The 15,666-nt window shown below is 40.4% G+C and overlaps 1 protein-coding gene across 2 annotated transcripts in view; it reads right to left on the bottom strand.

The window, feature by feature from the left end:
- Positions 1 to 15,666, bottom strand: part of cdin1 (CDAN1 interacting nuclease 1) — a 52,848-nt gene that overhangs the window by 15,315 nt on the left and 21,867 nt on the right. For both annotated transcript variants that reach the window (XM_034115001.1, XM_034115081.1), the window contains 5 exons: positions 15,228 to 15,307; positions 14,827 to 14,876; positions 13,094 to 13,161; positions 11,725 to 11,790; positions 11,433 to 11,538 (listed from right to left, as the gene is read on the bottom strand). In XM_034115001.1, coding sequence (XP_033970892.1) covers positions 11,433 to 11,538; positions 11,725 to 11,790; positions 13,094 to 13,161; positions 14,827 to 14,876; positions 15,228 to 15,307 — 370 coding nt within the window. The remainder of the gene's footprint in view (positions 1 to 11,432; positions 11,539 to 11,724; positions 11,791 to 13,093; positions 13,162 to 14,826; positions 14,877 to 15,227; positions 15,308 to 15,666) is intronic.

The following is a 15,666-nucleotide window of genomic DNA, read 5'->3' as shown; positions in this document are numbered from 1 at the left end:
ATAAGATATTTAAATCGTAGCACTGTCTGGAGCGGCCAAAATGTCAGTGATGCAGGAGAGAAGAGGTTAGAGGTTAAAGGTTAGAGGAGGGCTGACAGGAAGTAGACACAAATACTCAATAAAGATTACAGCATTGAGAACTCTCAGACCTTTGAGCAGTTTTTCATTTGAGTGTGTGTGTGTGTGTGTGTGACAGAGAGAGAGAAACACAGAGAGTTGAGCGAGAGAGCGAGCATACTTTCAGGCAGTCGAATCAAAATGGAAAGAGAGACCAAACATGACATCAAACGCTGCAATTAGCTGACCCCTTTCTCTAAGAGTCACAGTTGGAAAAGCCCTTCCTTTAAAACACTGATTAAAATACGTTTGCTTTCTCATTCAAAATGACATTTGACAAGGTTAGTAATATTTCAACTACTGCAAAAACATTCTTGTGGCCGTAATGCTTTTTTCCATCACTTTTCAGGGGCGCAGGTAACCTCGGAGCGAGTTTTCCATGAACTCAGCACTACAATTTGAAAACAAAACGGCAAAAGTTCAAAGTTTTACTCAAGCGTGTTTTGTTTCACCCGGGCAGTTGAAGCTAAATGTTTTGCTATCATTATTCAGAGAATTTATCCCCTTTCTAATTCAAACCACAACGAATATTTTAAACAGGGCCAGTAGTCTTTTCTCTAACCACGAGCTCGATCCTTAGCAGACACTCAGGGGGGCTGAGGACTGTCAGCAGCTCCGAGGATAGAATTCCTCAAAGCGCTAAACCCCCTCATCACCAAATTAGTAGACGTGTAGACTGTAAGCCAATGGCCTCTCCAATGGAAAAGTGATATAGAAAGTGAAATATAATTTAATAATGCAAGAACGTAATGATATTATTGGACTTTTTTCAAAAAGAGCCTTGAAGGATCTGAAAAGTAACACGAAAATCATATGAATATTGTTTGGGACAGTCTTTGTCAGTGTGCAATCCTGACAAACCAAGCTGAAAAAGAGAGTCAAGAAAAAGGGGTAAACAGATCAGAACTGGTCAGACCAAAACTCGGTCTAAAGTTAAAAGTTTTCACATCCAATCCCTTCGAAAGAGAAGAGAATGTGTAGTGTCGGGCTGGACAGTGAGTCGACCAAAGCTTAACTGCAGCTGTGCACAGATTGAAGTGGCACTTTCTATCAGAGGTCTTTCGCCAGACAGCTCTATTCTGCCCTTTCACTTGTAACCTCCATGACACACAGACGCCCAATACAAAAAACAAGAGTGGTCATTTTAAACACACTGCCGTCATTGAAGAGACAGATTCTGGGTTTTTACATGGGGGAAGATTCATAGTGAGAGCGTGCCAGCTGATAGAGATATCACTCAAAATGAGAAATAAATGTCCCCGACATATCCGTGGCGGCCGTTCAAAGAGGGGGGGGGGGGCGTCTCAAAGCCCTAAACTCTGTGCAGAGTTTATATTTCACTTGTTCCGAAATGTATGCCTCTGCTATCTCGCATCAGTCCAAAAGAAAAGGATTGGGTATCGCCTGTTTCAACTTCCCTCCCATGATGAAACGTTACATCGACAACGGACGGATTGGTATTTGGATCGTATAGTTACCCTGTTAACTCCTTAATACTGTCACAAAGGTTTGGTTTATGGTACTACAGAATAGATAAAATAAAACATATCAGCATTAACACAAAAGATTGAAAGGAATATATAAGTCCACATTTATTTTAAGAGGTTTCAACAGGGTTCATTGGCCAAAGGCATTTTTTTCCCCCGATTCTTTTATAGACCTGACGAAGCTTGTGGAGACAAATCTGCTGACCTGATAGATCTTGTACATTAACCCTAAGAAGTGATGAGCAAAATCAGAAGGTCAGCACTTGGACACAGGCTCCTCATGTGTCTTTGATTACACACTCCCACTAAGGGATAGGCAGGCAGAGATGTTTAAGCTATCAGGCAATCAGACCGCCGCGAGACGTGAAACTCAAACCAGAGACGGGAGAGGGCTGCCTGGGAACAAAGATGGGGGAAAAGGGTCCTGACGAAGCTCTTTAACAAATGCCAGGCCGGTGAGGCAAGACTCAGATGTGCTTGTATCTCTTTCAGGGTTTCTGGCAACAATGCAATGAAGGGAATTAATACTGAAATATAAAGCAAAAGTTCAAAAAAACAAATACCTCCTTATCTGGTATTTAAATTCAGTTACTTACGGTACATCAATCTAAATGACGGCCATGAGGTACAATCAGATATAGGTCTTATATAGTGAAACAAACGATTCAAAACAAGAACGTTATATTGAGAGATGGATGAGGTCAGATGGGGAATGGTGGAGAAAATCTCAATTTAACTGAAGAATGTAGAATGATAGGCGCAAATAAGGAACAGCATTGTAGCTGTTGACGCAATGTATTGTGGAAAAGATACAGAAGCTGATGGGGTTTCTGGCTTTTATAGAAAACTTTATATTTGTATCCAACACCCTCTATAGTAATCTTGTTTGATTTACTGGGTTATCTACAAAGATTAGGAGAAACTTGCCATCTTGGTTTAGAATACTCAAAGATGTGTCTATCACTGACAGGTCAAGCCAGAATATACCAGAAAGGGAAATGTACATGGACAGGACAGTACAGAAGTATGTGTCTATTTTATATAGGGATTGCATTTCTGATAGTAATATACATGTTCCAGATTACTATGTAAACAATGTGAAGAATACAATATACAGAGAGGATGAAGAATCAGGAGATCAATGGGGAAAAAATAAATAAAAATAAGCATGGGTGGTAAAAAAACAAAACAAGGTTATGTGAGGGACAGTGGGCCTATAAAAAGAAGCCCACTGTCTAGATTATCTATAAGGAACCACTTATCACAAGCCACCAGCTCCACATGGTGACTGATGGGCCTCCATGGACCCGAGTACCAGCACATTATCAGGTACACACAGAGCTGCTCTTTAAACACAAAGGCTGAAATATGAAGCATTGTTTCCTTGGCTGTCATTCCGTGAAATATCATATTTATTTTGGGTCTAAAATAGAAAAGAGTGTTTACTGTTTTTGTGCTCTGAAACACAAAGACAATACTGACCAACACATAAATTACAGCAAAGATAACGTGGCTAAACTGAAGCATTACAAATCCAAGTAGCTGATAAAAAGGTTCAATTCAATCCTGAAGTCTTCCATTAAAAATGAGCACAAGTAACCTTTACCATACAGAGAGCAATACTGCTTGATGTGAGACAAGTCAAAATCAATAAATCATAAGAAAAGAAAATCTTAATCCGCCCAAAAAGCTGTTAAACACTTGCCATGTCATGAAATCGCACATCCAGAACTAAAATATGCATTCCTCCTCTATCCATGTGTACCATGCAACAATAAAAGCCCCTTTTCTCTATATCAAATGTCGTTCCTTAAGAAAATGTCAGGAATAAATGGCTGGATAGGAGACAAAAGACCAAACTGTTGTATTTCAATTGTAAAATATTTGTTTACCAATAAGCTATTTTTTGCACTTGGGTCCCATTCATTCCCTGTTATTGGACTCATGGTCCATTGCCCTCCTTAGGTTTGGAGGGATAATGTGATGACTCTCGGCCTCCCTACTTACTTAAATACTTTAAAAAGGAGTTATAAAAATAAATAAATGGTGTTTTATCTTTATGTCTTCTTTGCTGTAATTGTGTTGATTCGAGTATATTAATAAAAACCCTTGCATTCGTTTTAGCCTTTAAGGTAGCATGCAACATCTATGTGTCTACACTGTCTCTGTGTCAATAGCAAATATCACTGCAAGTTTTACGTCACATTGAATTAAATGCAGGCCTGATTTTCTTTTGTGGGTCGGGGAGCCATCAAAATGTCTCCTGTTAGATTGAGTCTTACAAAGAGCCATTCTACCCTTGCTCACTACTCTCTGGGCTTTTGACAAATGCTGCTGACTTCTTCCTGGAATGAAACCCAGAAGGTCACCGTAAAGGAAGAAGAAGAAGAAGGAGGGGGAAAAAGGAGAGCGAGACCGAGAAAATGAGGGGTGAAAAAAAACGTGCGCATCTGTAAGTCTGATGACATACATTGTGAAAGCTGACAAAAAATGTGCGTTAATCTTTAAAAAAAGTTCCATGGCAAAACAGGAATTCATGGCGCAGACATGCTTGCACCTCATTTAACTCGAGGCTTTCTTCTCCATCTCACAGTGTCACAGGCTAGCAGAGAGACAGGAGGAGGGACATTATATCGCTGAGGTGCCGCTTTCTGTCCCGTTCCTCGTTTATACACACAGCGGCCGTGTCAAGGCTGCTCTCACACTCAACGGTAAATGACAAATTTAGATAATGCACACATACAACCCTACAAAAATAAATAGGAGACATGGCGGCTTAACCAGAGCTAAATCCTGAGGCTGCTGCAGACCTGAGAGTGCGGATTACACCCCAGACGCCTTAAACAATGCACCCAAATGTGCATCCTTAAAAGCATGAAATCCTTGAAGCATCAGAGCCGACTTGTCATTTGCCATTAATATTCCAGGTTGCTTGTGCTTTAGGGGCAAGCATTGCACTTCTGTGTGCCGATGTGCCCTCAAACAAACACTTGCAAAGCCCTAAAGGAACCACCATTGTGGATAGCTATTTTTCTAGCTGTGGAATATTCTACGAGAGGAAGTCATAACAAAGGAAACAATAAAAGAGGCCACGTTCCTGCTCTGCATGGGGTATCTAGAACTATAAATAGGAAGGCAATGTTAGAGGTAATGTTAGAGGTGCTTGTGCTTTAACAGAAAAAAATCATATTTGTGCTTTTATTTGAAAAACAACATCATTTATGCATATTAAATAAATAGCAAGCCACGTAACCCTGAAAAGCAAAATTATTAAAACCACAATAGAAAGGCTTTTATAAGAAACTTAACACATTGCTGACACTGTACTGTAGGTGTAGTAAAGCACCACATATAGTATGAGGTCAATATGATTCCAATTAAGTGTTCAAAGGCCATTATTGCATGGAAATGTGTTTCTTACATTATGTTCCTCCCTTTCTTTGCTAGGAACATCTCTGAAGGGAAGGTGAGGTGAAGTGTGGTAGGGTACAGGTCTTGGAGTTGTCACATTGTCACCCCAGAGGCATCAGTACCTGTCCTTGGGGATGGCCCTGTAATGTCCGGCCTCATTGGATCAGCAGCAGCCTCGGCCTGTGGGCGCCACCCCCCCTCTCAGGTGACAGCCCCTATCTGCTCTGGCTGGATGATGGTCCTGCTGCTACTACTGCTTATATATTGCATTAAATGCACTATAAGCCCTTCTAACATTCAGAAAATGCCTCTTTTTTTAATTGATCAAGTCATACACATAAAAAGCTAATTATCTGCGAATCTGAAAAAATATTTGAAAGAGAAAGCTAAAATCTGTTGAATTCATGAAAGATTTCCAGCAACACATAATGTAATTAATTGGGCATTCCTGTCGGGAGTACTTTGGAAAGTTCAACAAAAAATGATGGACATTTCCATTAAAAAAAGACAGCAATTTACAATATCTGGAATCAAAAAAATCATTTGATGTCGCAAATGGATTGACGGCTCTGAGAGAATATAACAGAATTACCACGCAATGTTATTAGGAGCTGTAAAATCTACAGTCTATAGTTCCAGATATAATTGGAAAAAGTTCAGAGAGAGCTCAAGATGTCTAATTGCAGCGGTGTCAACTAATATCACATAAACACATAAATCAGATTTTTGTCTATTCATTAGCCAATGTGTCGGCGAGCAGATTAGTGATGTTGTAGGAACAGTCTGGTGAGAATCTTGAGAATGATGACTTCCTCATTCATTGTAGTCTTGCTTCCATGTGTGTGCAAAAAAGTGTTGCAACAAAAGACAGGCACTAATCTCATTTGCGCAAAACACATTTGAATGGAGATCGATATGCACTTTTAGAGGATGAGAGTTGTCCGCCCTTTAATTAAGCCAGGACATGAATTATCTACATGACAACAGAGCGTGACGTTCAAAATTACAAAAACATTAGAGGAAACCTAATGCATGTTCGTGCATTCAAGTCTCAACAAATTTCAAAGTGGTCAAGCCAGATGATGTATAATAGCAAACCCAAAAGTCTTAACCCCCATTTCATATGAGGGAGAAATGAGGCATACTGTCCCATTATAAAGCTATAAATCATTTTCCGTGGACGTCTGACAGCTTTTTATCAGATCTAACCTTTTCAAGCCTCCATTAAGAGGGCTAACATTTTCAACTCTGACACGTTTGCAGTTTAGGAATCTCACAGCTGATTTACTCTGGGAGGGGGGCACGATGGAGTTTATGCTCATATCCACACAGGCTGTCCATTGTATTGGATTGTGAGGAATGGGGGAGGGAAACTAAGAAAACAGCGAGGAGAAGAACAGGCTCTGAATCTATTTATTCAACTCTACATTTGCCCTTTAATCTGCTACTACAGTGCAGAGTGGTGTTGTTGCTGAAAAGCATTTATGTGGCAAACAGTACATTCTGATGTAGTCTATTGATTCTTTAAATGGTACACAACTGCTGCATGAAGGGAAGTTAATGGCTGCCTGAATTCTTCATAATCTGACTAATAATTAATGGGTTTCAGAGGAAACTGTGAAGCCATTTGTTCAGACATTTGCTGTTTGATAAGGCTTTGATGTCAAATGCTGTAATGTTAATATGTTTGTATTTTTGTACAAGCTGTGATGTATGACTCTCCTGACAATGAGGACCAATAATTGATCAATAGATCCATCTATAAAGTATCAAAACTTCTCTGGTGTCATTTGTCCTCAATTTGAGCTAAATGGCATTTAAAGACTCCACAGATTGACAACAACAAATTCATTAACTAAACCTCACAGGGACAAACATAGAAGCATTTTTTAAACAAGACTTTTGTCTTAGCAGCGCTAAAAAAATACATGTGTATTTCTACATAATTTCCTTAAAGGTGGGGTAGGTAAGTTCTCGAGATCGCTAGAATTTGAAAATACACAACCGGAGAAAATCTGCCACTTCCTTACAGAGCCCCTCCTCCAACACACACGAACGCGCACATGACCAATGAGGGCACGAGATAAGTTTGTGCACAGATGGAAGGCTGACAGGCAGGTAGGCCATCCAGTCATTTTAGCCGGACCGGCTAAAATGATTGGTCGTGCTTTTTACAGTACTACGGCTTCCACAGATGACATTTTTTTATGGATTTTTTGTCAAAGCACTTAAGATATTCATTGCTATCGGGATGTTAAGAGCATTCCATGGAATATAACAAAAAGTGTATCTCGAGCCGGTTTCTCAAACTTACCTACCCTACCTTTAACCCTCAGAGTTATTATTTATTGTGTCTATTTTTTTTACTGCAGTGAGAGTTGCCAAAGAAATGTCGTTGTACTTTGTATGATGACAATACAGATATATTCTATTCTTATTCAAGTGTACACATATTCAGAAAGCCATAAAATAATTGTTATTATCCAAATATTTTCAGGATTAAGTATTTAAAAAGATAACTAATCAGACAAATACAAGGGCAGAACTTCAGTGGCTGCTTGGTGAGTTATGGAAGGAACGTTGCCAACCATAATCGATTTAAGTACACCATAATCAAGTGAGGTGGCACCACACAAGAGTCCATATTTCATTACATGCTGTGTTTAACCTTACCCACTTCTCCTAAAACACACAAGAGGCTCATTATGTGTTTAATATTCACCAGCAGGTGAATAATTTTTATGCAACTCTGATAGTTGGGCGAGATGGATAACTCAATTATCTGAACATCCGTCAGAGCACAGGGCTCGCTGGCTCTGGAACGCCACCAGCTAAGATTGATGGCTGCAAGACACCAATAGCTGCTGCTTCGCCATCTCATCCAGGCACTGGGCCTGAACACGCCGTTTGATTCTGCACGAAGACCGTTATTCTCTCAATTTCTTTCCTTTTTTATCTTTTTTCTTGGGAGCATTGTAGGTGAAGCGTCATTACCCCTCACTCCACTGAAGAGGGGTTCATTATGGGGTTAGTGTGTTGGCAAGACTATTGTTTGGATGATAAATGCAGTTGGTGAGGGCTTTAGAGGGAAAATTAGTTATGTTTTTTCTCTCTGTCTACAAAAACATGTCCCCATTGCTCACTCTGCAATGCTTGAGGGCAAACCGAGAACAATTAACACAAGCAATGGGTGAAGCAGCTCAGTTAAAGCAAAGAGGGAATTCATGAAAAATAAGCAAATCACTGGAAATGTCAATCAGGGGCAATGAAGTAATTACAAACACTGCTGTGCGATTCCAAGGGCAGTCAAAAAAGACCGAAAAGGTTTAGAGTCAAGCACTGAAATCAGTTTGAGGAATGAAGGAATGGACAAACACCCTAAAAATCAGTGCTTTAGGGCCCGTCTCATAAACCGAAAGCAACTAATGAGAAGTGAAAGGAGGATGATGTCACCCCATCACTCTCTTGTACCCTATTTCTCTATTGGTCTATGTTTTTGTGACTACAAAGCGCTGACCCTAAATTAAATGTTCCACACACACACACACACACCACACACACCACAGCACACCCACACACACACACACACACACACACACACACCACACACACACACACACACACACACACACACACACACACACACACACACACACACACAACACACATCACACACACACCACACACACACACCACACAACACACACACACAACACACACACACACACACACACAACACACCACACACACACACAACACACACACACACACAACACACACACACACACACACAACACACTACACACACACAACACACACACACACACACACACACACACACACACACACACACACACACCACACACACAACACACACACACACACACACACACCACACACACACACACACACACACACACCACACACACACACACACACACACACACACCACACACACACAACACCACACACACACACACACACACACACACACACAGATAATGCATAAGGTCTAACAATAAGAGAAGGATGAGGCCATTTTCAAATGTCAGCAGTAAATGTCAATTAAAAATTACAAGGTTGCTTGAAAAGGTAGGGTCTGAAGGGACTGACATTTTTTCTTTTTTGACACAACAATGTTTATCTGACCAGGCTGCTGGCTGACATGATGGGATCTACTTTGTCAGTTCTCTAATACACTCGGACAAGGCGGCCCCTGAATATCAATGAGAGACACCCGTGGGCAAATATGTAAGGCTTAGTCTAACTCTAACTGTCCAATCAGCCTGTTAGTATTCTGGTATTTCACCCTACTGTATGCTTATGCCACGAGTAGCAAAGAGGAAGACCAGACAGTCTGATGCCACCGATTCAAACAGAGAAAGAATGACTTGCACGGTAAAATATTTATAGAGACATCTGATCCTCATGTCATTATCCAATTAGCTATTTTCCTTTATTAGATTTTTTTAAAAGTTTGACTGATTGAAAAAGCCCTAATTTTGGATACTTTATCAAAAAATTGTCTGCCAATATTCTGGAGCTTTAGCAAATCCTTTTATTGTCACCAACTTTCTTAGTGACATTTTAATGAGACCTAACAAAGCTAGTAACCAACAAAGACTGGCCCTTTTTAAAATCACACCTCAGCGACTTTTAACAATAGAATAAAAAGGAAATAGTATAAAAAAAAGCCTTTTTCTTCTCCAAGCAAATAAAACTATCTTACTCTGAGAAAATAAAACGCACCATTGACTTTGACCTTGACCCCCTTCATTTTAACTGCTCAATGATATTGGATGAGTCATCTGAAAATCAAACAATTTCTCTGCTGACAGCATCCAAGTTAAATCAGTAGGTCAGTCATCTACAGTGGGAACATTTTCTAAATGTGGAACCATTATTTCCCTTTTATTTACTTTTTGGTCTTTACATTTGTTTTTAAAAGGTATGGCTTAAAATACAGTTAATTTTTACACTATTTGTAGGACATGTGGAATTTTCCCGACATGTACATTGCTGGTTGAATAAACAATTAAGATGGCCTATGAAAAAAAATGTTGAATGAATATTGGATATTTATAACAGTTAAACCCTGATCGAGATATGTATTGTAACAATGCCAACAAAAGCATTCAAATTCATTAATGATAAACAGTTTCCCCTCCTGTGTTGTGGTTTGGACAGATCCAGGAATCTGATCTACATATCTGCACATGCACCAAGAAAACAATAATAAAAAGTCAGTGCCGGGGGGTAGCATCCTCCTTGGGCTCTGGCACCATGTCACAACATGTCAGCTGGCCGTCACGGCTGAGGGGGGGGGGCGGGGGCTTCAGCGATGCGGATGGAGGCAGTGTGGGCGGCTATTCAACTTGGTGACTGGAACCCCACACCAAGGGAGGCAGGGATGTGAAGACCACATGTGAGTGACCCCCTTCTCTCTCTGTGTGCCTCAACATATTATTTTATTTAGAAGAAAAAGCCAATATAACAGTATTTTGCAAAATTGTTGGAAAATGGGTGGTGTTGGGAATAAGTATTACAGGTGTTCTTCGCCAATATATTTACCTGCTATTTAATAATAAAAGAGTTATTATTATTTTTCTTTTTTAAATGGATGGGACACTACAGGGCCTGTTTAGCCCTTCAACCAAGAACTAGCCCACAGATTACTAAATAAAAAGGGGCATTACTTTACCCCCTTGTGAGCCTTAATAAAAGTTGTTGTTCTATGTTGGCAGACTATGTAAGGATGGTTGGAAACTATGATCTCTCAAGAGACAATGAAATGGGTATAATTTTACTGAACCTTATTCATTTCTAGCAGTGAGACATACACATTTATATGCATACACACGCCTCTGTTCCCCCCCCGCGGGGTCAGACAGCAAGGCCTTGTTCCTGTCCAAAGGTTCTCATGACAACAGATGCAACGGATTAATGACCAACTTCCCAGCTTTCCTTCCAAAACAATGTGTATACTCTGGAAAACAATCAAGCTCATAGGCAGACCCTCTAGGCTGTTAAAGGCTCCAATGGCAGAATTGAATGTGGATGTAGTGTTGTGTACAGATGTACCACATGGAAGTGTGGGGTTAGTGTGGCCCATGCCAGGGAGGAAGTGGTTAGCTTTGTTTGACAGAGATATGAGCCGCCTTTGTAATACTGAGAAAAAGCTGACTGTGGTTTGTGGTCAAAAAGGAGAAGTTATAAACAATATGCCAACTGGGGAATTGGGAGTTGCAGCATTACATGGAAAGGTAATACCTGATTTAGACCGATAGTTCAGCTCCATTGAACTCACTTTTTGTACCAGGTTATTTTCTCTATTTAGTTTTCTAAACTGCTATGCTATGCCGAATAAAACTGATGTGGCATATCAAGCAGCGGAAATGCAAATATGATGAGGCTGACCTGTTCCAGTAGCTCCAGAACTGTTCGTTGAGATAGGTGCGATGACTGTGGTCGTCTCCGAACGAGGCTTTGCTCTCAATCCAGTGAACAATATGTCCTTCGACGGCTTTTGAGAAACAGAAACACAGAGCAACACAAAGTAAACTCAGCAAATCAGTAAATACGGTAATCCATGTCAATTGTTGCTTTAACATGACAATATTAAGAGCACTTCTGTTGAAGACAACATACTGTAGTTAAGATTACAACATTTATTTAAGATAAAACATGGTTATATTATGTTAATACTTACCAATGGGAACCTCCAGGATGATATCAGGTGTTTTATCGTAGCCCATAACTCTTAGTTGGTTTTCATCTAAAGGAGATAAAGTGCAACATCAACGTGTGACTTTTACTTTGTAATAGGTTTTACTCTTCACCGAACAAATTCTGTTGCATCAGTCACAGGCAGGTAACCTCGCAGCCTTGACCAAGGTGCTGGTAACAAACCCTTTAGAAGAAGACATAACAGTAGAGGACAGCAAGCACAGTAAAACCATTAACTACATCTGCCACGTATTCGCTGTCGTTGCAAAAAAGAAAAACCCTGTAAAGCCCAGTTACAGAGCTGCTCTTCAGTTTGTAGTTTGGCAGAGCTTTATAAAATATACAGCAAAGGGACAAGGTTGGCATTATAGCCTCTGTAAGCATGACCCCTGCCTGCACAGGCCGCAGCCATTGTCCTTGACTTCTGGTGCGCTTCGGCCATTATCCCTACAACACCTGATTTCTCCATTAAATCTCAGGCTGACCAGGTCATTCAGTTCCAAGGGCCTGCCTCTTTGTCTCCAGCCAAGCTCAACTAATGGGGCATGGAAGGGAATTGAGGAGAGATGGAGGGTGGCGGTGTCAGTGGTGGTGAGGAGGAAGCATCAGCCAAGGAGAGAGAAAAACAGCCGAGTGGGGTCAGAGAGGCTGCCAGAGGCCTGTGGTACTAGAGGAGCATCCTGGGTGTAGATGTGTATGTGGTGGGATGGTAGTTTCTATTCATACCTACTGGGCTGTTGATGTTGTCATGTGGCTCTGATCGCCTTTTTACATCACCCTTGATTAAAATTAATGGGCCATCCCTGCTGTTGGGTAGCTTATTTCAAATCCATTTATCAGATGGGGTGAGTCTGCCTTTAGTGGCCCTGGTGCCTCCTGAACTCTGACAGTTTTAGAACAGTCCTTTGTAAAGCTCTGAGGAAAGGTCAGCACTCCAGGTTCAAATAAATGATATGGTCTTAATGACAGTGGGAATGACTTTTATCCTTCATCACTCATCTGACCTAGGGGATGGTGATGGGATGGGGGTGATGGGAGGAAGGTCACAATTTCACACCTGGACACTCTACCTTGATTTAATATTGTCGGAACAAGATTATGATTTTAATAGAAAGACATTTAGAGAACAAACATGTAATTGGTTAAATATTAGAAACTAAAACAACATATTTGGAGTTTTTCATCTCCAAACTAGGGGCTGGATAGATAACAGCTCCTTGTTAGCAAATCAATAAGAGATAACATCCATAGCATCAGTCATGCACAGGTCTTCCTTCACTAAGCGTACAAAAAGATTACAATGCCATGAAGAGACGTTAGAAATGTGATGAGGAGGTCAAAAGATAGCTTACCTAGAAAGGAAAGGTTCCTCTCCTTTAGTTTTTCACAGAGCAGCACCTCATGTTCTTGGCCAATAGCGCTGAGGAAAGAGAGTCAAGGATTCTAACACACAGGAAAAGAGGAATACTATCCAGTGAAACACCAACATGTTTAAATAGTGGAGCCTCAGCCGGGGTAAGTACATGAAAAATAAATACAAAGTAAATTATAAGAATTCATACAAGTCGCTCACTAACAATATTAAATTCTATCTGGAAATGGGTAACCACAAAAAACACTGATGTTAGCGATCATACAACCTCAAATTTGCATGTTTATGCTTGAAATCAGTTAAAGTAAGGAATATGCTTTACTCCACTATTGGCTTACTATGCAAAGTGAAAGCAAATTCTGTTTTTGCCGATGTATAGGGAAAGCACAATCAGAGTTTTTAGGTCAAACTTAATCTGCTTTCACAACAAATCTCCAAAGTGCATTACCTAAATGAGGAAGAAACAAATGCCAATTTGGCAAAAATGTTTAGAGCGCCTGCACAGGCTGCTCCACTCTTTCCTCTACAATCCTGGAAGTAAAATGCTTTTAGAATAAATGCCATGTTGCATCAGGATGCATGCTGCTTGATGTCACAGAAAGCAATACAGCAAATACAGAGGCCGCATATCATATATGCAAAACTGGCTTTTTACCAAGAGAAAAAGAAAAGTTCTAATGCAATTATCCTGCCCTCAACAAGCACTCTACTCCCAAGATGGATTTTAATTAATAAATACATATTGTGATTGGCCCAAATGCATTAAAAGCCATACCACTGATGTGAGGATGGAGCTCTTTCAAATAGCACATAGAGGGGCGGTTCTAATGAACTCTGTGTGGCGGAGTAACTGACTCTAAGTTGACGCTGACAAAAGGACAGCCAAAGGAAGGTAAAAAGGGGGGACGTAGAAGGAGGGCACGGTGGGACAGGGTTGACTGGATATGAACAGAACAACACAGCCCGACCACCACACACCAAAGCTTGGAGAGACACAATAACATACAGATGAACCCATGTACACACATTCAAATAAGTCTCCTCCCCCAGGAAATAGTTGGTCTGCTACCCAGCTGCTTAGCCCTGAATAGCTTTCACTCTGAGCCTGCAGTCAAGGCCTAGCCCCTGTTTGATAAGGAGGGGGTATTTGTATTGATGTATAAAAAGGGAAGGGCAACACTGGAAAAATAAGGAGTAATTCGATTACAATTAATATCAGAATAAAAAAAAGAATTGATTGATAAATTAATAGTTCATATTGGACTGATTAGACACTCTTCATGGTGCTGAATGTAATTATAATGTTAAAAACTAAATGCAATTCAATTGAAAAGTATTTAACAAATCTGCAAGTAACATCTCTCGGTATAAAAATAAAATAACAAAACACAAGGGTTAAATAAAATACCAAAGAAATGAACACATTTCCAACACATGGGGCTTATGAATGATAATTTGTTCCCTGTATCATAGAACATTGGGTCTGATTCACTGTGTGCACATGGAGATGCATTTAGATCAGCCAATCCTCTCCTCTCCTCCTCTTCCCTCCATCGCCTTCCAGCCGCTGTAGCGGTGAAAGTGGGATGGCAGGCAGGATGAAACACTTCCTCTGTGAAGCAGAACTTTTATGTCAGGTGAAGCCAGACACATCCCATCCCCTTCAATAGCTCCTCGTCAATTTCAGGCTTAACATTTTATGGGATAGGATACTGTTTGATGCAGTCTACCAGCGGTCCATAACAGCAGTCATTTATTGTGCACTGAAAAGAGGGGGAAGAAATATTATGGCGTGCAAAAAGGGTGGGTGGGTGTAAGGGAGGTGGTACAGCGGCGGGAAAGGAGAAAACACATGAGATGCTGGCAGATTGGCAGGCATGACCGCCGGCTCTCACGTGACCTCATCAGCAAACATGAGCGGCTGATGCCGTCTGTCAGCCAGGTGGTACAAAAACACTGAGAAACTCACTGTACCTAAGCAGGAGATTTGTTACATCGACAACCCTATAAAAAGGTATCAGATTTAATTGAATAATTAAAAATCATCCCATGAAACAACACAATTAAGACGATTATAACGAATATTTCAGTTCATATTTAAACGTCACACTTACCTGGTAAATGTTCTTCGCTAAAATGTGGTCTGGAATCAAGGATGGCTCTTTAAGCATGCTGCTGAGGACTATTTTAGAGGCTGAAACCAGAAAAAAGAGAGATAAATTATTACAAAAATGTTATAAATATATATAAAATATTATTAAATGTATGCAAATCACATCAAAGATTACAGCGCCTATAGTCTACGAATGCAACAAATACATCACAGCTGCTTTTAATTGAGAGAAAACGGTGAAAATATACAGACCTAAAAGACAGACTTCACAAACGATAATTCACCATGCCACTGTTAGTGCAATATTTCCTCACGAGTCCATTAGATGGCTGCTTGGTGTCTATACAGATTTTCTATAGATAAATGTTTCAGTCCAGAGCACAGAAGCCCCATGTAGTTTATCTACGTTATGAACGCTGACTATTCTGCATCTCTCATCC

This window comes from Trematomus bernacchii, unplaced genomic scaffold (genome assembly GCF_902827165.1).
Source record: "Trematomus bernacchii unplaced genomic scaffold, fTreBer1.1, whole genome shotgun sequence".
In the NCBI taxonomy this organism is placed as follows: domain Eukaryota; kingdom Metazoa; phylum Chordata; class Actinopteri; order Perciformes; family Nototheniidae; genus Trematomus; species Trematomus bernacchii.
This window is presented reverse-complemented; position numbering and strand designations above follow the sequence as displayed.